The following is a 24518-nucleotide window of genomic DNA, read 5'->3' on the forward strand; positions in this document are numbered from 1 at the left end:
GCACAGGGCAAACTGCAACCTAATACACTGCAAACTGCACAGGGCAAACTGATACACTGCAAACTGCACGGGGCAAATTGCAGTCTAATACACTGAAAACTGCACAGGGCAAGCTGCAGCCTAATACATTGCAAACTGCACGGGGCAAACTGCAACCTAATACACTGCAAACTGCACAGGGCAAACTGCAGCCTAATACACTGCAAACTGTACAGGGCAAACTGATACACTGCAAACTGCACGGGGCAAACTGCAGTCTAATACACTGCAAACTGCACAGGGCAAACTGCAGTCTAATACACTGCAAACTGCACAGGGCAAACTGCAGACTAATACACTGCAAACTGCACAGGGCAAACTGCAACCTAATACACTGCAAACTGCACGGGGCAAACTGCAGCCTAATACACTGCAAACTGCACAGGGCAAACTGATACACTGCACGGGGCAAACTGCAGCCTAATTCACTGCAAACTGCACGGGGCAAACTGCAGACTAATACACTGCAAACTGCACGGGGCAAACTGCAGACTAATACACTGCAAACTGCACGGGGCAAACTGCAGTCTAATACACTGAAAACTGCACAGGGCAAGCTGCAGCCTAATACATTGCAAACTGCACGGGGCAAACTGCAACCTAATACACTGCAAACTGCACAGGGCAAACTGCAGCCTAATACACTGCAAACTGCACAGGGCAAACTGATACACTGCAAACTGCACGGGGCAAACTGCAGTCTAATACACTGCAAACTGCACAGGGCAAACTGCAGTCTAATACACTGCAAACTGCACAGGGCAAACTGCAGACTAATACACTGCAAACTGCACAGGGCAAACTGCAACCTAATACACTGCAAACTGCACGGGGCAAACTGCAGCCTAATACACTGCAAACTGCACAGGGCAAACTGATACACTGCACGGGGCAAACTGCAGCCTAATTCACTGCAAACTGCACGGGGCAAACTGCAGACTAATACACTGCAAACTGCACGGGGCAAACTGCAGACTAATACACTGCAAACTGCACGGGGCAATCTGCAGTCTAATACACTGCAAACTGCACAGGGCACAATGCAGACTAATACACTGCAAACTGCACGGGGCAAACTGCAGCCTAATACACTGCCAAGTGCACATGGAAAGCTGCAGACTACCACACTGCAAACTGCACAGGGCCAGCTGCAGCCTAATACACTGCAAACTGCACGGGGCAAACTGCAGCCTAATACACTGCAAACTTCACAGGGCAAACTGTTACACTGCAAACTGCACGGGGCAAACTGCAGTCTAATACACTGCAAACTGCACAGGGCAAACAGCAGTCTAATACACTGCAAACTGCACAGGGCAAACTGCAGTCTAATACACTGAAAACTGCACAGGGCAAACTGCAGTCTAATACACTGCAAACTGCACAGGGCAAACTGCAATCTAATACACTGCAATCTGCACAGGGCAAGCTGCAACCTAATACACTGCAAACTGCACAGGGCAAACTGCAACCTAATACACTGCAAACTGCACAGGGCAAACTGCAACCTAATACACTGCAAACTGCACAGTGCAAACTGCAGTCTAATACACTGCAAACTGCACAGGGCAAACTGCAGTCTAATACACTGCAAACTGCACAGGGCACACTGCAGCCTAATACACTGCAAACTGCACAGGGCAAACTGCAGTCTAATACACTGCAAACTGCACAGGGCACACTGCAGCCTAATACACTGCAAACTGCACGGGGCAACCTGCAGTCTAATACACTGCAAACTGCACAGGGCAAACTGATACACTGCAAACTGCACGGGGCAAACTGCAGTCTAATACACTGCAAACTTGCACAGGGCAAGCTGCAACCTAATACACTGCAAACTGCACAGGGGAAACTGCAGTCTAATACACTGCAAGCTGCACAGGGCAAGCTGCAGACTACCACACTGCAAACTGCACAGGGCAAGCTGCAGCCTAATACACTGCAAACTGCACGGGGCAAACTGCAACCTAATACACTGCAAACTGCACAGGGCAAACTGCAGCCTAATACACTGCAAACTGCACAGGGCACACTGCAGCTTCACACAGCACAGCAAACTGCAGCTTCACACAGCACAGCAAACTGCACGGGGCAAACTGCAACCAAATACACTGCAAATTGCACAGGGCAAACTGCAGCCCAATACACTGCAAACTGCACAGGGCAAACTGATACACTGCAAACTGCACGGGGCAAACTGCAGTCTAATACACTGCAAACTGCAGAGGGCAAACTGCAGTCTAATACACTGCAAACTGCACAGGGCAAACTGCAGCCTAATACACTGCAAACTGCACGGGGCAAACTGCAGCCTAATACACTGCAAACTGCACAGGGCAAACTGATACACTGCACGGGGCAAACTGCAGCCTAATTCACTGCAAACTGCACGGGGCAAACTGCAGACTAATACACTGCAAACTGCACGGGGCAAACTGCAGACTAATACACTGCAAACTGCACGGGGCAATCTGCAGTCTAATACACTGCAAACTGCACAGGGCACAATGCAGACTAATACACTGCAAACTGCACGGGGCAAACTGCAGCCTAATACACTGCCAAGTGCACAGGGCAAGCTGCAGACTACCACACTGCAAACTGCACAGGGCAAGCTGCAGCCTAATACACTGCAAACTGCACGGGGCAAACTGCAGTCTAATACACTGCAAACTGCACAGGGCAAACAGCAGTCTAATACACTGCAAACTGCACAGGGCAAACTGCAGTCTAATACACTGAAAACTGCACAGGGCAAACTGCAGTCTAATACACTGCAAACTGCACAGGGCAAACTGCAATCTAATACACTGCAATCTGCACAGGGCAAGCTGCAACCTAATACACTGCAAACTGCACAGGGCAAACTGCAACCTAATACACTGCAAACTGCACAGGGCAAACTGATACACTGCAAACTGCACGGGGCAAACTGCAGTCTAATACACTGAAAACTGCACAGGGCAAGCTGCAGCCTAATACATTGCAAACTGCACGGGGCAAACTGCAACCTAATACACTGCAAACTGCACAGGGCAAACTGCAGCCTAATACACTGCAAACTGCACAGGGCAAACTGATACACTGCAAACTGCACGGGGCAAACTGCAGTCTAATACACTGCAAACTGCACAGGGCAAACTGCAGTCTAATACACTGCAAACTGCACAGGGCAAACTGCAGACTAATACACTGCAAACTGCACAGGGCAAACTGCAACCTAATACACTGCAAACTGCACGGGGCAAACTGCAGCCTAATACACTGCAAACTGCACAGGGCAAACTGATACACTGCACGGGGCAAACTGCAGCCTAATTCACTGCAAACTGCACGGGGCAAACTGCAGACTAATACACTGCAAACTGCACGGGGCAAACTGCAGACTAATACACTGCAAACTGCACGGGGCAAACTGCAGTCTAATACACTGAAAACTGCACAGGGCAAGCTGCAGCCTAATACATTGCAAACTGCACGGGGCAAACTGCAACCTAATACACTGCAAACTGCACAGGGCAAACTGCAGCCTAATACACTGCAAACTGCACAGGGCAAACTGATACACTGCAAACTGCACGGGGCAAACTGCAGTCTAATACACTGCAAACTGCACAGGGCAAACTGCAGTCTAATACACTGCAAACTGCACAGGGCAAACTGCAGACTAATACACTGCAAACTGCACAGGGCAAACTGCAACCTAATACACTGCAAACTGCACGGGGCAAACTGCAGCCTAATACACTGCAAACTGCACAGGGCAAACTGATACACTGCACGGGGCAAACTGCAGCCTAATTCACTGCAAACTGCACGGGGCAAACTGCAGACTAATACACTGCAAACTGCACGGGGCAAACTGCAGACTAATACACTGCAAACTGCACGGGGCAATCTGCAGTCTAATACACTGCAAACTGCACAGGGCACAATGCAGACTAATACACTGCAAACTGCACGGGGCAAACTGCAGCCTAATACACTGCCAAGTGCACATGGAAAGCTGCAGACTACCACACTGCAAACTGCACAGGGCCAGCTGCAGCCTAATACACTGCAAACTGCACGGGGCAAACTGCAGCCTAATACACTGCAAACTTCACAGGGCAAACTGTTACACTGCAAACTGCACGGGGCAAACTGCAGTCTAATACACTGCAAACTGCACAGGGCAAACAGCACTCTAATACACTGCAAACTGCACAGGGCAAACTGCAGTCTAATACACTGAAAACTGCACAGGGCAAACTGCAGTCTAATACACTGCAAACTGCACAGGGCAAACTGCAATCTAATACACTGCAATCTGCACAGGGCAAGCTGCAACCTAATACACTGCAAACTGCACAGGGCAAACTGCAACCTAATACACTGCAAACTGCACAGGGCAAACTGCAACCTAATACACTGCAAACTGCACAGTGCAAACTGCAGTCTAATACACTGCAAACTGCACAGGGCAAACTGCAGTCTAATACACTGCAAACTGCACAGGGCACACTGCAGCCTAATACACTGCAAACTGCACAGGGCAAACTGCAGTCTAATACACTGCAAACTGCACAGGGCACACTGCAGCCTAATACACTGCAAACTGCACGGGGCAACCTGCAGTCTAATACACTGCAAACTGCACAGGGCAAACTGATACACTGCAAACTGCACGGGGCAAACTGCAGTCTAATACACTGCAAACTTGCACAGGGCAAGCTGCAACCTAATACACTGCAAACTGCACAGGGGAAACTGCAGTCTAATACACTGCAAGCTGCACAGGGCAAGCTGCAGACTACCACACTGCAAACTGCACAGGGCAAGCTGCAGCCTAATACACTGCAAACTGCACGGGGCAAACTGCAACCTAATACACTGCAAACTGCACAGGGCAAACTGCAGCCTAATACACTGCAAACTGCACAGGGCACACTGCAGCTTCACACAGCACAGCAAACTGCAGCTTCACACAGCACAGCAAACTGCACGGGGCAAACTGCAACCAAATACACTGCAAATTGCACAGGGCAAACTGCAGCCCAATACACTGCAAACTGCACAGGGCAAACTGATACACTGCAAACTGCACGGGGCAAACTGCAGTCTAATACACTGCAAACTGCAGAGGGCAAACTGCAGTCTAATACACTGCAAACTGCACAGGGCAAACTGCAGTCTAATACACTGCAAACTGCACAGGGCAAACTGCAGACTAATACACTGCAAACTGCATAGGGCAAACTGCAACCTAATACACTGCAAACTGCACGGGGCAAACTGCAGCCTAATACACTGCAAACTGCACAGGGCAAACTGATACACTGCACGGGGCAAACTGCAGCCTAATTCACTGCAAACTGCACGGGGCAAACTGCAGACTAATACACTGCAAACTGCACGGGGCAAACTGCAGACTAATACACTGCAAACTGCACGGGGCAATCTGCAGTCTAATACACTGCAAACTGCACAGGGCACAATGCAGACTAATACACTGCAAACTGCACGGGGCAAACTGCAGCCTAATACACTGCCAAGTGCACATGGAAAGCTGCAGGCTACCACACTGCAAACTGCACAGGGCCAGCTGCAGCCTAATACACTGCAAACTGCACGGGGCAAACTGCAGCCTAATACACTGCAAACTTCACAGGGCAAACTGTTACACTGCAAACTGCACGGGGCAAACTGCAGTCTAATACACTGCAAACTGCACAGGGCAAACAGCAGTCTAATACACTGCAAACTGCACAGGGCAAACTGCAGTCTAATACACTGAAAACTGCACAGGGCAAACTGCAGTCTAATACACTGCAAACTGCACAGGGCAAACTGCAATCTAATACACTGCAATCTGCACAGGGCAAGCTGCAACCTAATACACTGCAAACTGCACAGGGCAAACTGCAACCTAATACACTGCAAACTGCACAGGGCAAACTGATACACTGCAAACTGCACGGGGCAAATTGCAGTCTAATACACTGAAAACTGCACAGGGCAAGCTGCAGCCTAATACATTGCAAACTGCACGGGGCAAACTGCAACCTAATACACTGCAAACTGCACAGGGCAAACTGCAGCCTAATACACTGCAAACTGTACAGGGCAAACTGATACACTGCAAACTGCACGGGGCAAACTGCAGTCTAATACACTGCAAACTGCACAGGGCAAACTGCAGTCTAATACACTGCAAACTGCACAGGGCAAACTGCAGACTAATACACTGCAAACTGCACAGGGCAAACTGCAACCTAATACACTGCAAACTGCACAGGGCAAACTGCAGCCTAATACACTGCAAACTGCACAGGGCAAACTGATACACTGCACGGGGCAAACTGCAGCCTAATTCACTGCAAACTGCACGGGGCAAACTGCAGACTAATACACTGCAAACTGCACGGGGCAAACTGCAGACTAATACACTGCAAACTGCACGGGGCAAACTGCAGTCTAATACACTGAAAACTGCACAGGGCAAGCTGCAGCCTAATACATTGCAAACTGCACGGGGCAAACTGCAACCTAATACACTGCAAACTGCACAGGGCAAACTGCAGCCTAATACACTGCAAACTGCACAGGGCAAACTGATACACTGCAAACTGCACGGGGCAAACTGCAGTCTAATACACTGCAAACTGCACAGGGCAAACTGCAGTCTAATACACTGCAAACTGCACAGGGCAAACTGCAGACTAATACACTGCAAACTGCACAGGGCAAACTGCAACCTAATACACTGCAAACTGCACGGGGCAAACTGCAGCCTAATACACTGCAAACTGCACAGGGCAAACTGATACACTGCACGGGGCAAACTGCAGCCTAATTCACTGCAAACTGCACGGGGCAAACTGCAGACTAATACACTGCAAACTGCACGGGGCAAACTGCAGACTAATACACTGCAAACTGCACGGGGCAATCTGCAGTCTAATACACTGCAAACTGCACAGGGCACAATGCAGACTAATACACTGCAAACTGCACGGGGCAAACTGCAGCCTAATACACTGCCAAGTGCACATGGAAAGCTGCAGACTACCACACTGCAAACTGCACAGGGCCAGCTGCAGCCTAATACACTGCAAACTGCACGGGGCAAACTGCAGCCTAATACACTGCAAACTTCACAGGGCAAACTGTTACACTGCAAACTGCACGGGGCAAACTGCAGTCTAATACACTGCAAACTGCACAGGGCAAACAGCAGTCTAATACACTGCAAACTGCACAGGGCAAACTGCAGTCTAATACACTGAAAACTGCACAGGGCAAACTGCAGTCTAATACACTGCAAACTGCACAGGGCAAACTGCAATCTAATACACTGCAATCTGCACAGGGCAAGCTGCAACCTAATACACTGCAAACTGCACAGGGCAAACTGCAACCTAATACACTGCAAACTGCACAGGGCAAACTGCAACCTAATACACTGCAAACTGCACAGTGCAAACTGCAGTCTAATACACTGCAAACTGCACAGGGCAAACTGCAGTCTAATACACTGCAAACTGCACAGGGCACACTGCAGCCTAATACACTGCAAACTGCACAGGGCAAACTGCAGTCTAATACACTGCAAACTGCACAGGGCACACTGCAGCCTAATACACTGCAAACTGCACGGGGCAACCTGCAGTCTAATACACTGCAAACTGCACAGGGCAAACTGATACACTGCAAACTGCACGGGGCAAACTGCAGTCTAATACACTGCAAACTTGCACAGGGCAAGCTGCAACCTAATACACTGCAAACTGCACAGGGGAAACTGCAGTCTAATACACTGCAAGCTGCACAGGGCAAGCTGCAGACTACCACACTGCAAACTGCACAGGGCAAGCTGCAGCCTAATACACTGCAAACTGCACGGGGCAAACTGCAACCTAATACACTGCAAACTGCACAGGGCAAACTGCAGCCTAATACACTGCAAACTGCACAGGGCACACTGCAGCTTCACACAGCACAGCAAACTGCAGCTTCACACAGCACAGCAAACTGCACGGGGCAAACTGCAACCAAATACACTGCAAATTGCACAGGGCAAACTGCAGCCCAATACACTGCAAACTGCACAGGGCAAACTGATACACTGCAAACTGCACGGGGCAAACTGCAGTCTAATACACTGCAAACTGCAGAGGGCAAACTGCAGTCTAATACACTGCAAACTGCACAGGGCAAACTGCAGCCTAATACACTGCAAACTGCACGGGGCAAACTGCAGCCTAATACACTGCAAACTGCACAGGGCAAACTGATACACTGCACGGGGCAAACTGCAGCCTAATTCACTGCAAACTGCACGGGGCAAACTGCAGACTAATACACTGCAAACTGCACGGGGCAAACTGCAGACTAATACACTGCAAACTGCACGGGGCAATCTGCAGTCTAATACACTGCAAACTGCACAGGGCACAATGCAGACTAATACACTGCAAACTGCACGGGGCAAACTGCAGCCTAATACACTGCCAAGTGCACAGGGCAAGCTGCAGACTACCACACTGCAAACTGCACAGGGCAAGCTGCAGCCTAATACACTGCAAACTGCACGGGGCAAACTGCAGCCTAATACACTGCAAACTTCACAGGGCAAACTGATACACTGCAAACTGCACGGGGCAAACTGCAGTCTAATACACTGCAAACTGCACAGGGCAAACTGCAGTCTAATACACTGCAAACTGCACAGGGCAAACTGCAGTCTAATACACTGCAAACTGCACAGGGCAAACTGCAGTCTAATACACTGCAAACTGCACAGGGCAAACTGCAGTCTAATACACTGCAAACTGCACGGGGCAAACTGCAGCCTAATACACTGCAAACTTCATAGGGCAAACTGATACACTGCTAACTGCACGGGGCAAACTGCAGTCTAATACACTGCAAACTGCACAGGGCAAACTGCAGTCTAATACACTGCAAACTGCACAGGGCAAACTGCAGTCTAATACACTGCAAACTGCACAGGGCAAACTGCAGTCTAATACTCTGCAAACTGCACAGGGCAAACTGCAGTCTAATACACTGCAAACTGCACAGGGCACACTGCAGCCTAATACACTGCAAACTGCACAGGGCAAACTGCAGTCTAATACACTGCAAATTGCACAGGGCACACTGCAGCCTAATACACTGCAAACTGCACAGGGCAAGCTGCAGCCTAATACACAGCAAACTGCACGGGGCAAACTGCAGCCTAAAACACTGCAAACTACACAGGGTAAACTGCAGTCTAATACACTGCAAACTGCACAGGGCACACTGCAGCCTAATACACTGCAAACTGCACAGGGCACACTGCAGCCTAATACACTGCAAACTGCACGGGGCAAACTGCAGTCTAATACACTGCAAACTGCACGGGGCAAACTGCAGTCTAATACACTGCAAACTGCACAGTGCAAACTGCAGTCTAATACACTGCAAACTGCACAGGGCGAACTGCAATCTAATACACTGCAAACTGCACAGGGCAAACTGCAATCTAATACACTGCAAACTGCACAGGGCAAACTGCAGTCTAATAAACTGCAAACTGCACAGGGCAAACTGCAATCTAATACACTGCAGACTGCACAGGGCAAACTGCAGTCTAATACACTGCAAACTGCACAGGGCAAACTGCAGTCTAATACACTGCAAACTGCACAGGGCAAGCTGCAGCCTAATACACTGCAAACTGCATGGGGCAAACTGCAGCCTAATACACTGCAAACTTCACAGGGCAAACTGATACACTGCAAACTGCAAGGGGCAAACTGCAGTCTAATACACTGCAAACTGCACAGGGCAAACTGCAATCTAATACACTGCAAACTGCACAGGGCAAACTGCAATCTAATACACTGCAAACTGCACAGGGCAAACTGCAGTCTAATACACTGCAAACTGCACAGGGCAAACTGCAACCTAATACACTGCAGACTGCACAGGGCAAGCTGCAACCTAATACACTGCAAACTGCACAGGGCAAACTGCAGCCTAATACACTGCAAACTTCACAGGGCAAACTGATGCACTGCAAACTGCACAGGGCAAACTGCAGTCTAATACACTGCAAACTGCACAGGGCAAGCTGCAGCCTAATACACTGCAAACTGCACGGGGCAAACTGCAGCCTAATACACTGCAAACTTCACAGGGCAAACTGATACACTGCAAACTGCACGGGGCAAACTGCAGTCTAATACACTGCAAACTGCACAGGGCAAACTGCAATCTAATACACTGCAAACTGCACAGGGCAAACAGCAATCTAATACACTGCAAACTGCACAGGGCAAACTGCAGTCTAAAACACTGCAAACTGCACAGGGCAAACTGCAATCTAATACACTGCAGACTGCACAGGGCAAGCTGCAACCTAATACACTGCAAACTGCACAGGGCAAGCTGCAACCTAATACACTGCAAACTGCACAGGGCAAACTGCAGTCTAATACGCTGCAAACTGCACAGGGCAAACTGCAGCTTCACACAGCACAGCAAACTGCAGCTTCACGCAGCACAGCAAACTGCACAGGGCAAACTGCAGCTTCACACAACACTGCAAACTGCACAGGGCAAACTGATACACTGCAAACTGCACAGGGCAAACGGCAGCCTAATACACTGCAAACTGCACAGGGCAAGCTGCAACCTAATACACTGCAAACTGCACAGGGCAAACTGCAGACTACCACACTGCAAACTGCACAGGGCAAACTGCAGCCTAATACAGTGCAAAATGTACAGGGCAAACTGATACACTGCAAACTGCACGGGGCAAACTGCAGCCTAATACAGTGCAAACTGCACAGGGCAAGCTGCAACCTAATACACTGCAAACTGCACAGGGCAAACTGCAGCCTAATACACTGCAAATTGCACCGGGCAAACTGCAGTCTAATACACTGCAAATTGCACGGCGCACACTGCAGACTAATACGCTGCAAACTGCACAGGGCAAGCTGCAACCTAATACACTGCAAACTGCACAGGGCAAACTGCAGTCTAATACGCTGCAAACTGCACAGGGCAAACTGCAGCTTCACACAGCACAGCAAACTGCAGCTTCACGCAGCACAGCAAACTGCACAGGGCAAACTGCAGCTTCACACAACACTGCAAACTGCACAGGGCAAACTGATACACTGCAAACTGCACAGGGCAAACGGCAGTCCAATACACTGCAAACTGCACAGGGCAAACTGCAACCTAATACACTGCAAACTGCACAGGGCAAACTGCAGTCTAATACACTGCAAGCTGCACAGGGCAAGCTGCAGACTACCACACTGCAAACTGCACCGGGCAAACTGCAATCTAATACACTGTAGACTGCACAGGGCAAGCTGCAACCTAATACACTGCAAACTGCACAGGGCAAACTGCAACCTAATACACTGCAAACTGCACAGGGCAAACTGCAACCTAATACACTGCAAACTGCACACGGCAAACTGCAACCTAATACCCTGCAAACTGCACAGGGCAAACTGCAGTCTAATACACTGCAAACTGCACTGGGCAAACTGATACACTGCAAACTGCACGGGGCAAACTGCAGCCTAATACAGTGCAAACTGCACAGGGCAAGCTGCAACCTAATACACTGCAAACTGCACAGGGCAAACTGCAGCCTAATACACTGCAAATTGCACCGGGCAAACTGCAGTCTAATACACTGCAAATTGCACGGGGCACACTGCAGACTAATACGCTGCAAACTGCACAGGGCAAGCTGCAACCTAATACACTGCAAACTGCACAGGGCAAACTGCAGTCTAATACGCAGCAAACTGCACAGGGCAAACTGCAGCTTCACACAGCACAGCAAACTGCACAGGGCAAACTGCAGCTTCACACAACACTGCAAACTGCACAGGGCAAACTGATACACTGCAAACTGCACAGGGCAAACGGCAGTCCAATACACTGCAAACTGCACAGGGCAAACTGCAACCTAATACACTGCAAACTGCACAGGGCAAACTGCAGTCTAATACACTGCAAGCTGCACAGGGCAAGCTGCAGACTACCACACTGCAAATTGCACAGGGCAAGCTGCAGCCTAATACACTGCAAACTTCACAGGGCAAACTGATACACTGCAAACTGCACGGGGCAAACTGCAGTCTAATACACTGCAAACTGCACAGTGCAAACTGCAGTCTAATACACTGCAAACTGCACAGGGCGAACTGCAATCTAATACACTGCAAACTGCAGAGGGCAAACTGCAGCCTAATACACTGCAAACTGCACAGGGCAAGCTGCAACCTAATACACTGCAAACTGCACAGGGCAAACTGCAGACTACCACACTGCAAACTGCACAGGGCAAACTGCAGCCTAATACACTGCAAACTTCACAGGGCAAACTGATACACTGCAAACTGCACGGGGCAAACTGCAGCCTAATACAGTGCAAACTGCACAGGGCAAGCTGCAACCTAATACACTGCAAACTGCACAGGGCAAACTGCAGCCTAATACACTGCAAATTGCACCGGGCAAACTGCAGTCTAATACACTGCAAATTGCACGGGGCACACTGCAGACTAATACGCTGCAAACTGCACAGGGCAAGCTGCAACCTAATACACTGCAAACTGCACAGGGCAAACTGCAGTCTAATACGCTGCAAACTGCACAGGGCAAACTGCAGCTTCACACAGCACAGCAAACTGCAGCTTCACGCAGCACAGCAAACTGCACAGGGCAAACTGCAGCTTCACACAACACTGCAAACTGCACAGGGCAAACTGATACACTGCAAACTGCACAGGGCAAACTGCAGTCCAATACACTGCAAACTGCACAGGGCAAACTGCAACCTAATACACTGCAAACTGCACAGGGCAAACTGCAGACTACCACACTGCAAACTGCACAGGGCAAGCTGCAGCCTAATACACTGCAAACTTCACAGGGCAAACTGATACACTGCAAACTGCACGGGGCAAACTGCAGTCTAATACACTGCAAACTGCACAGTGCAAACTGCAGTCTAATACACTGCAAACTGCACAGGGCGAACTGCAATCTAATACACTGCAAACTGCACAGGGCAAACTGCAATCTAATGCACTGTAAACTGCACAGGGCAAACTGCAGTCTAATACACTGCAAACTGCACAGGGCAAACTGCAATCTAATACACTGCAGACTGCACAGGGCACACTGCAGTCTAATACACTGCAAACTGCACAGGGCAAACTGCAGCCTAATACACTGCAAACTGCACAGGGCACACTGCAGTCTAATACACTGCAAACTGCACAGGGCAAACTGCAGCCTAATACACTGCAAACTGCACAGGGCAAACTGCAGTCTAATGCACTGCAAACTGCACGGGGCAAACTGATACACTGCAAACTGCACGGGCCAAACTGCAGTCTAATACACTGCAAACTTCACAGTATAATATACACTGCAAACTGCAGCCTAATACACTGCAAACTGCATAGGACAAACTGCAGCCTAATACACTGCAAACTTCACAGGGCAAACTGATACACTGCAAACTGCACGGGGCAAACTGCAGTCTAATACACTGCAAACTGCACAGGGCAAACTGCAGTCTAATACACTGCAAACTGCACAGGGCAAACTGCAGCCTAATACACTGCAAACTGCACACGGCAAACTGCAGCCTAATACACTGCAAACTGCACGGGGCAAACTGCAGTCTAATACACTGCAAACTTCACAGTATAATATACACTGCAAACTGCAGCCTAATACACTGCAAACTGCATAGGACAAACTGCAGTCTAATACACTGCAAACTTCACAGGGCAAACTGATACACTGCAAACTGCACGGGGCAAACTGCAGTCTAATACACTGCAAACTGCACAGGGCAAACTGCAGTCTAATACACTGTAAACTTCACAGTATAATATACACTGCAAACTGCAGCCTAATACACTGCAAACTGCATAGGACAAACTGCAGTCTAATACACTGCATAAAAGACTGCACAATGCAAACTGTACAATAGACTAAACACTACGAACTGCACAATGCAAGTCTCTACAATAGACTATACACTGCAAACTGCACAATACAAACTGCACAATAGACTATTAACTGCAAACGGCAGTCTAAGACAATGCAAACTGCACAATAGACCAAACACTGCAAACTGTACAATAGACTATATAATGCAAAATGTACAATAGAATATACACTGCAATAGTCTATCTCATTACCATGCAAAACACTAAACAGAAATCAGTTTCTTACTGGGAACCTCCAGGGCAATTAGAGATGGGCAAATAATGTGCCTTTGCCAAAAACACTCACATCCCATGAAAGAAAGGATATGCAGGAAAACTATCGGTGAGCGTCCAGATTGCTCCGTAGTTCTCCTGGTAGAAGCTATAAATAAATACAGGAGGTGAGTTTGCAACATCTCTGCTCCCCATCATTTTCATTGGAAGAACACAAAGAATCCTTTGGAGAAATTTGGGTAAAGGTTGGTTATGGGCCTTTTTCATGTACATGACAAAGTGTGCCATGGGTCCAAGGCTCATCTTAAATTGGATCTCAGATTTCATTTAAGTATTTTATGAAAGCTGCCGTATTCACCATGTCTCTCCATAGGTAGCTCCCCATTTTTATGGGTCAATATCAGGCCACCTGTCTCAACAGAAGAGGGCCTCAAATTAATCCAATAGGGGATGGGAAAAGGACAGCTGGAGGGGGGTGATTGTGGGCTGGAAAAGATCCTCAAGAGTTCCGTGAACTTAAAGCAGCCTGATGCACAATCAATTACTCTCCAGACAAGGTGAGTCATAACTAATAGGCTTTAATCAGCTAGAACTGTACCCAGCAGCTTCGATACAGAAAGTGAAGGCTGCTGGGACGGCATTGGTTCTTATACTCCGCCTCTCAGGGCGGAGCTATGTACGTTAGCCAATGGTAGACTCCTAGGTCTAGCCAATGGTCATCCACCTCTCAGGTACTGCAATACCTGGTATTACCACACAGCCTTCCTGCTTAGGCTGGCTTCACATCAATCTATTAAAAAATGCTACTCTCCTTTATGATATAGATGTATGCTAGACCACATCCACAATAGAAACTTCTAACACATCATAGAGTCAAACATATTTCAAGCATAATCGTGTGAAACTGGTACATTTTGCTTTTATTTTCCATATAGACCAAGTTCTACCCTACCCTATTCTTTCTAAAGATGACAAAGGCATGCATTTGGTTTCAATACCATGGGGTATTAGGTAAAGTTGGCAGCAAGCAATATTGTGAAAGTAAGTGGTCTTTATGATGGGTAGGATATGAATTATACAGTTCAGCTCTGGGTAGAAATGAACATCCAGCCCATGTGTAACCTCAATAAGAGGCAATTGACAAGGGTCCAGGGTTCAGTGACACCGAGCAAAAATGATCTATTTGCTCTTCTCAATGTTCACTGAAAGAATTCTGCTATCTCCATGATGTAATGTTGGATAGGTTGTACGTCAGCCCAGAGACTTTCGTGATGGTAGGAAGATTGCTGAAGAATCAGATCTGGAAGTCATCAGCATACAAGAGATTATTCTGGGATGACTGTGATTTCACTGAAGATCAGCATGCAGTTATATATGGGAGGGGAGGAGGCAGTGGAATAAGAACATAAGAACTAGGAGCAGGAGTAGGCCATCTGGCCCCTCAAACCTGCTCTGCCATTCAATACGATAATTGCTGATCTTTTTGTGGACTTGGCTTCACTTACCAACTGGTCACCCTCAATTCTTTACTGTTCAAAAATCTTTCCCTTAAAAACATTCAACAAGGTAGCCTCAGCTGCTTCACTGGGCAGGGAATTCCACAGATTTACAACCCTTTGGATGAAGAAGTTCCTCCTCAACTCTGTCCTAAATCTGCTCCCTCTTATTTTGAGGCTGTACCCCCTAATTCTAGTTTCACCCGTCAGTGGAAACCGCCTCCCTGCTTCTATCTTATCTATTCCCTTCATAATTTTAGATGTTTCTATAAGATCCCCCCTCATTGTTCTAAATTCCAATCAGTATAGTCCCAGTCTACTCAGTCTCTCAACAGGCATGGATTCATAGTTAGAATCGTTCTCATTGTCATCGTACATCATTTTGATGAAAACAATGTTCTGGAATTTCCAAATACACCATCAAATATATGAGAAATTAATCAAAATGTGAGGAAAAGTTAACTTTAAATCATGACTCTTTTAACAATGGAACTCATCAGCATTCCGCAGGTAGGATTTCAACATGAGAATATTTTTTATTGTGTATAAAGTCTGTCTCAGGTGAGTGTCAATAAGGCCTAAAAGCTAAAGTTGAGAGTAATTAGCCAGTCCCCTCTAGCGATGATAACCAATGGCTTGAGAAAACCATATCAATCTTGATTTTTTAGTCAAGGTGCTATTTTAATTCGAATGAAGTCTCAACTTTCTTTAAATTAACAATAAAATTAATGTGGAGATCCAGTTTTTGAGATATTCATGGTAGACATTTAAACACATTTAGCCCAATGTTATATTATACAGGTGTCGGTGCTTTAATATTAATTTGATATCAACACAACTGTCAAAAGTACAAATTAAATACCTTCCATTGTGAAACTCCTTAAATACAGTGAATAATGTGTGGTTTGTGTTCTATACGATCTCTCCACACTAAAGGATGTGTTATGGTTAAAATTCACTCGTTCTATTTATGCTCAGTAACATTCCAATGAAAACCAACAGGATCAGGTTTGTCCATCCCCAGGGTCCAATGAGCCAGAATTCAAAATGTAGGTAAGATGGGTAAGTAGAGTGGAGGACTCTGCAAGGAGCTGCCTATCAGCAGCAAATGTGGGAGATAAGCAACCTGTGATTGGAGGGGCAGCGAACACCAGTGGTGGTCAGCATGATCAGGAAAAAGAAACATCGAAACAAACCTGTTGGACTTTAACCTGGTGTTGTAAGACTTCGTACCAGGAAAAAGAAAGGTTTTGTGGGGGAGAGGCTGGCTATGGGACCCCAGGGGGAAGGGACTCAGTCCACAAATGGATGTGTGGAAGTGCGAGTGTGTGTGTGTGATAGAGAGAGAGAGAGAGACTGTGTGTATGTGAAAGAGAGAGTGTGAGTGTGAGAAAGAGTTTGTGAAAGAGAGACTGTGTGTGGCAGAGAGCATATGACAGAGACAGAGTGGGCTGGATTCTCCCAAGATGGGACTATGTCCCCAAGCCAGCATATAAACTCTGGGGTTTTACTCCAGAGATTCCTGGAAAAAAGATCAGCTAATTCAATGCTCTGCAGGGGGCTAGCAGGGATCCGGAGTAATTCACACAGCTTTAGCTGGGGATACGGGCTCCCGCACCTCTGGTTCGGAGTCTGCGCATGCGCACGGTGGCGGCCTACAGCGGCCACGCCGAGCTCCATGGCGGACCCAGGCCGCAGAGCCACACAGAAAATTAGACACCCCTGACCGGCTGCGCTCCGAAGCATCTAACCACGTTGATCTAACCACCGACCGCTTATGAGGACCCCCCCCCTCTCTGCCCCCCCCCCCACCCCCCAGTGTCCGATCCCCCCCGCCCCCCCCCACCACGCCAGCATCCTGACCGGCAATAGGTGGTTAGTTCCACGCCGTCGGGAACTGGGCCGGTCGGGAGCAGAGGATCACTGGGCTGGCCTCTGTCAATGGACCCCAGCCACACAGCATACTCTGCGATCACGCCGATTCTTGGGTCCCGGAGAATCGCCGGACCGGCGCCCGGCCCGATTTTGGCGTGAAAGCGGATACTCCACCCCCGCACCAAACACAATTTTGGCGCAGGGCTGCGGAGAATCCAGTGTTTCAGAGAGAGGAAGTGTGAGAGAGTGCGCCTGTGTGTGAGAGGGAGAGTATGTGAATGGGAGAGTGTGAGAAAGAGAGAGAGAGGAAGTGTGAGAGAGTGCGCCTGTGTGTGAGAGGGAGAGTATGTGAATGGGAGAGTGTGAGAAAGAGAGAGAGAGGAAGTGTGAGAGAGTGCGCCTGTGTGTGAGAGGGAGAGTATGTGAATGGGAGAGTGTGAGAAAGAGAGAGAGAGGAAGTGTGAGAGAGTGCGCCTGTGTGTGAGAGGGAGAGTATGTGAATGGGAGAGTGTGAGAAAGAGAGTGTGTGAGAGGTTGTGTGAGAGAATGTGTGTGTGTGTGAGAGAGCCTTGGTTCTCACTTACCCCCAATCCCACACACCAACACATACTCCCATCCACACACACAGCAGGTGAGGGGGAATATGCAAGCACCCCGAGACTGGGAATGAACGAAATAGGCACACTCTCACCCTCTAATTGCCATCTTTATTAAGTAATCATTTTTAAAAATGATCAATTTATTGCTTTATTTTTGCTCAACAAGTTATTTATTTTCTTTATACCTCAGCCATTTTTTGGAAATTCATGTTTATTGTCTCTCAAACTGTATCTTTTTTAAATTTGGTCATGGACCCCTTGAGAAAGAAATGTAAATGCACCCCCCACCCCAGTCAAAATGTTGGACAAGTCTAAATTAGAGGGCCTTAGCCCACTTTTAATGACTTAACTGAGGAGTTTAGATGTTGTGTACGTCATTCCTCTTTAGAAGCAGACTTTGAAAGCACTGTTAAAATGACGAAAAGGCAAAATCCTGACTTAAGTTGTTCTGATCCTTAAATTGTGCTTCAAGCTAAAATGAGGAAACATCAATTAAAAAGAAAATTACGCAATGTATAGGGTGAAACTTCTCGATATTCTAAACTATGATAAAAGTATGTAAAAGCACATTGATTCATTGGCATGTGTATTTTATTTCAAATGTGACAACTTCAATATTTACTTTGTCTATAAATAACGACATATTTAATTTCATTTTTTAAAAACCGTTTTGTCAGACTCTTGGTATGTTTAGTTTGGGTACAAAGAACGAGAGCCAAATAAAGTAAACTTGGCTCAGTTGAGTAAAAATAGAAACATCGCTTCCCTAACAAAATAGCCTGAAACCGTGACTTGGTGTATTTTGACAAATGGAAAATATTTGAATATTCCTTCCGCACTTCTATTAGGGCCACGTGCTGTACCGAGATTAGAGGATGAATCATATCTTCAATTATTGCTTGGCGTTTGCTCTTCCCAGAAGTGCGGTTCACATTTCGAAAGCGGGGTTTGGAAACTCCTTTTGTTCCCAGTTCCAACAATTTGCTTTGCAACAGTCCTCCCTGGTTCCTTCTTGGAAGTTAAATGTCCACTTTCACAACAGACCCAAGTGATGTGGGTACGGGAAGAAACCAGTCGAAAACTTTTTGTTTTGCATCCGTCTCAAGTGTTCAAGGTCTCCTTGACTCGGATTGATTTCCGCGACTCAATGAAATGTTTATTATTGATAATAATAACAAGAACAGAAAGTGCTGGGAACGCTCTGCGGGGAGGGGAGTCGAGTTAATTGGAACTCCTTTTATTTCAATGGCATGTTTATTATTCCTGGTAACCAGTTTGCCTTGGTGGAACTCCTACAGAAACACGTAAGGGGGGTGTTGTTAAATCCGTAATTGCATTGATAGAAAAGTTCTCTGAGGAAAGAGATGGTTTGATGGGGTTGCAATGTGCAGTACCGCTGCTGCTCCAGGCGATGGCGCCGCCAGCACTTTAGGACAAGTCTCCAGCAGTGGAATGAGGGGGAGGAGCTGCTATGTTAGTTCTTGGCAATTTACATGGAATTATATTCATCCCAGCCCCTCTAAAATAGACCGGTGAACTGAGCGGCATTCTCCTCAGGGGCATTAATCCTGGTGCATTCCGGGCAGACACTGCAGATGTCGCTCTGCGGAGAGTTAGTTCCACATTTGAGTAAATGCCACTTTTATCAAAGTTACAGCCCTTTCCTTCAAGTTCCGGGACTGAGTGTTTAAAAATATATATATATCTGGTATTAGGCAGGGCAGGCGTGAATGAAGCAGCCCGGTCAGCGAGGGACGGCAGATAATGGACAAGAGTTCAACATGCAGATTGAGACTGGTGGGCAGTTTGCAAGAGCCAGTTGATAGCAAGGAGACGGGAACACGGTGTGAATGAAAGGGAGAATGACATTACAGAGACGTTGACAGATGCAGATTACTGGAAGAGTGTGCAGACCGCGGCTGCCTAATATTTTATGAATCAAGGACAACGTGCCACGTTTCTGAATCATTGCCTCTTCTCAGGGCCAGTGGAATAGCTCGGGTTAGCTCGCCTGCGATATTAACAAGTTTCTTTCACCTTCTAAGAATGAAAATATTGAATCAGACACCCCGAGAACAAATTTGAAATCAATACCCGTAAAGGAGCGTATTCTTTAGACACTTCCCTTTTCTGGCAATTGGCCCATTTTTTTTCTTTTTGAATCACATTGTTACCAGAACTAATGCATTTCCAGGAACGCGAGGGGGAGGAGCTTCAGTCCCCTATAAAAGCCAAGCTCTCAAAGCCAGTCTGCTAGAAGGTATCAGAGAGATCGTGATCAGCACCGCTATAAGAGAAGTCTGGCAACCATCTAATCGACCCACACACACACATACAAACTTTATCGACTTCTTGAAATACATTTCAAAGGGCATTGATTTGAGAGGAGCCAAGCAGACGGAGTGCCTCTGTACGTAAGCATCTGTGTGGCTCCCACAACTGGGAAGAACTACCTTTGAGTCCCGCTCCACTGCAAGACCCGACGCAACTTCATTCATCAGCCTGAATTAAAGGATACCACTTTGATCCGATCATAATAAAGGGGAGCTCTAGTTGGAGGTAAGCTGGCTGGTTTGGAAATGCAGTTTGGACCGCACTTTGTACGCGATTAACCTGGAGTTTTATTTGTTGGGAGAGATTAATAAACTCGAGGAGTTACGAGGGAGGGTTTCTGCATCAAATTGTGTGTGTGCATTTAGAGGGACGTGCGGTTTAAGTACGGGAAAACGATCAAAGTAACAAGTAAAATTGGGACGGACAAATCATGAAGACGGTGCTGGAAACATTCAGCTGCTTAAGAGGGTATTTGGAGAGAAAACGATTCAACTTTCACCCTTCGTCCTGAGGGGGGAGTGCAAGCCTGAGACCTTCGTCTATTTGACATCCCCAGATCCCGTTGAATGAGTTCAGCATTTTTCTTTTTGGGGGAAATAGCATCCTGTTGGGAAATCAGTCCACCTTGGGTAGCACGTTCCAGTTGTGCATTACATTTAAACACGTTCCAGTATCAATTATTAATTGAATGTTTTTTTCTCTCTTCTGAACAGGCGCTGGAAACCTATCAACAAGCCACTTATGCTTTAGCAGAACTTTACGAATTCTCCCGGAAATTCCAATTTCAGGACTTATCTGCAATGGTAACACACAGTAAGTTTGACGGGATGAGCCGTCCTGTCGATGTGCCGAACCAGAGACTATCTTACCGCCTGAAGACATTTGCTTCCAAAACCGAGTACAACCTAATCGTGAACACTGTGCGGAAACTCAAAGAGAGCGGTTTCTACTGGAGTACAATGAATGGGGGGGAAGCAAACATCCTCCTCAGCTCCGAACCAGTTGGAACGTTTCTAATCAGGGACAGCTCGGACAATAGACATTTCTTTACTCTTAGTGTTAAAACAGAATCAGGTACCAAAAACCTGCGTATACAGTGTGAAAACTGCTCATTTTTCCTGCAAACGGACGCTAAGAGCACCCAGACTGTTCCTAAGTTTGACTGTGTGTTAAAATTGATCCACCATTATATGCCTTCAAAACCTACAGACTCAGGGAATGTGAAAAGAGTCTATTACATTTACTCTGGGGGTGACAAAATCCCTTTGGTGCTTTCCAGACCCCTTTCCTCTAGTGTTTCAACACTGCAGCACTTGTGCAGGAAAACTGTAAATGGACATGTGGAGGTGTCTGGCAAAGTGGAAGAATTGCCTATGCCTGTCAGACAATTCCTACAGGATTACGATGCCCCGGTCTAATCCTTAAATCGCCATATGGACTATCAGAAACAAACACCTGGCCTCCTGGCTGGATATCTAAGCTTGAAGAAACGGGAAAATTTGCACTCATTTTTTTATTTATAACAAATTTCAATAATTTATAATAAAATGCACTATTTTTAATGACAACAGAATAGCATGCTTTATTTCTGAAATATGTGCCCTGCTGTTTGTGATGTTTTTCAATCACATAGTTTTAAAACATCTGGTGGAAACATTCCAATGGCTAAATACAATTCCAAGTGGAGATAACTCCCCCCCCCCCCCCTGCTTTTACTTTGTCAGTCTTTGGGGGCATCCATCAGTAAAAAGCACAAACTGCTTTCAGGTAGCCTCCAATGATGTATATCTCCGCTATTTGAAGGGCTTCCAATTGATATTACTGTTTATCATGCTGTCCACGTCTAGCCCAACATCAGGTAGAAACATCCTAACAGGATCCACCCATTCTGATTGTGGGGTCTAGAGTAGATAGCACTATCAGACTATTTAAAATGCACTGATATAGCATGCTCACATTTCATTAGGATATTTAAAGCGTCACATATTTCCTGTTGCTTTGGAAGCACTGTGAAAAAAAGTGATCTTTGTACTCCAATGTTTTAATTTATTACTGAAAGAGTTAAAGCAAACTGATATGTAAACAGAGGCAAATATTCAAGACCTCGATTTGGCATGTTTAAAGACGTTCAGTCCTGCATATTGTTTTAGCAAATTCAAGTGCTCCTATTCTATGCAAAGGCTTCTCTGAAACAGGCTTGCATTCAAAGAATCACCCATCTGTTTTCACACATTTATTTCCTGTAATGCTTAACCAGTGGCCAGAGTTTCTGCATAAACAGTTCACTGTGCTTTCTATGAATTAAGAAGCTTTTACGTAGTTAGAAAGGGGTTGAGATATTAAGTGATATATATTTCTTTATACATAATAATTTTAATGATCAATTCTAAGAAAGGGATTTTAAACCACCTATTATACGCATCTTTTCCATTAAGATTCTAAGTTTTAAACTATATTTAAATTGATTTTCAGAAAAGCAAACTAACTTGGCTCCATTAGGCACCTGACATTTAATGGATGGCAGTGGAATCCCACGAACACATTATCACAAGTCCTGTGGTACTCTGAACTGCGCATGTGATCTCCGTAAAATGCTGCCCAATTTACAAATTTTTCATTCCGCGTTGCTTCAAAAGCCTGTAACAGCCGATATCAATTTAAGCAGAATCTTCTGTGCAATCTATTTTTATGGTCATACTAAGTGCTTAAAGGCTGAGTTCATGATGCAAGCTATAACTTACATTGACCTCAGCTAGTTTGCCTATGAAGAAAGAGCTTCTAACAGCTGGTAGTTACCCAGTAACAGCTGAAAGCTCCCGTCATTGGTACCGTGTTGATGATTATGCTCAAATCAATAGCTGTTCACTCAAGCCCTCAGCAATGTAATCCCCTTCATCTCAGGCAGCAACATCAGTCAGTTCTTGCTTGATGGAAATGTGTTCTTTTGAAATCAATTTATGCTTGTGCCAGTAATCACTTGCCGCTATCTGCACAAATGTGAATGACTGGGAATGCTGATAAAGTTTAATAGTTGTGGTCGTGTGGTTTGATTGTGTACACTGCATAAGCTTTTCCACTGTGCTGTAAGAATTACAATTAGCAAACACGGGAAATGTAAATACATTATTAAATATCTAATCTATCTCAAAATACTAATTTTCATAGAGAAAATTATGGTCGAGTCTAGATTTAGAAAAAAATATTAGAAACTGCATATTCATTTAGCTTCCATCTGAACGAATGTATAAAGATTCTGTTTGAATGGAATGCACGACAATGTATACAACACTGCAATGGTTGACAGGCATGCTGCTTTTCCTGTATAAATTCAAGGACAAATTATTAGTCTTGTTTGCTTTCTATATTTCACTAGTGATCAATGTATTGAACACATACGTAGTGCTGGCGGATGTGAACTACCCACACCCAAGGTCTGTTTTGGACCTGGCTCCTTTCCAAACTGACCTTAACTGACAGTGAATTCTATTACAAAATTATTGCTTCCCATCATGTTAAATTACATTAACTGTTGCATTCAGTTACTTATGATATGAATTCAGCAGCAATTTTCCAGTTAAAGGCCCTGGGTAACCCAGTAAGGTATTTATTGACATCAGATGTTTTTTCCATTGGATAAGAATGTAAGATGTTCTAGACCAACTTTCAAGATTAATACTGAGGACTGGAATAAAGTAGAAAATAATGTTCTGTCCTGCTCCGTTTCATAAAAGCGCAATGAGATAAGTAATATAATAGCTACATTCAGCAACCCTTCTTCACTGCATGTGTAAAGTTAGACTATGTGGGATTCCAGTTCTCTTCACTATTTTAAAGTAGGTTACTTATGCTTACTCAAGGTAAATATCGCAAATAAAAAGACAGAAGTGATGCTTCAATTGGTTCAGTGAGATCATTTGTTGAACACC

General features: G+C 46.2%; 1 protein-coding gene across 1 annotated transcript; it reads left to right on the forward strand.

The window, feature by feature from the left end:
- The first annotated feature begins 20261 nt into the window (after positions 1 to 20261).
- On the forward strand, positions 20262 to 22165 carry LOC140395606 (suppressor of cytokine signaling 3-like). Its single transcript, XM_072483581.1, has 2 exons — positions 20262 to 20817; positions 21306 to 22165. Exon 2 carries the CDS (start codon positions 21393 to 21395, stop codon positions 22008 to 22010), a length of 618 nt encoding a protein of 205 aa, XP_072339682.1. The 5' UTR covers positions 20262 to 20817; positions 21306 to 21392; the 3' UTR covers positions 22011 to 22165.
- The last annotated feature ends 2353 nt before the right edge of the window (positions 22166 to 24518 follow it).

Source organism: Scyliorhinus torazame, chromosome 18 (genome assembly GCF_047496885.1).
Source record: "Scyliorhinus torazame isolate Kashiwa2021f chromosome 18, sScyTor2.1, whole genome shotgun sequence".
Taxonomy (NCBI): domain Eukaryota; kingdom Metazoa; phylum Chordata; class Chondrichthyes; order Carcharhiniformes; family Scyliorhinidae; genus Scyliorhinus; species Scyliorhinus torazame.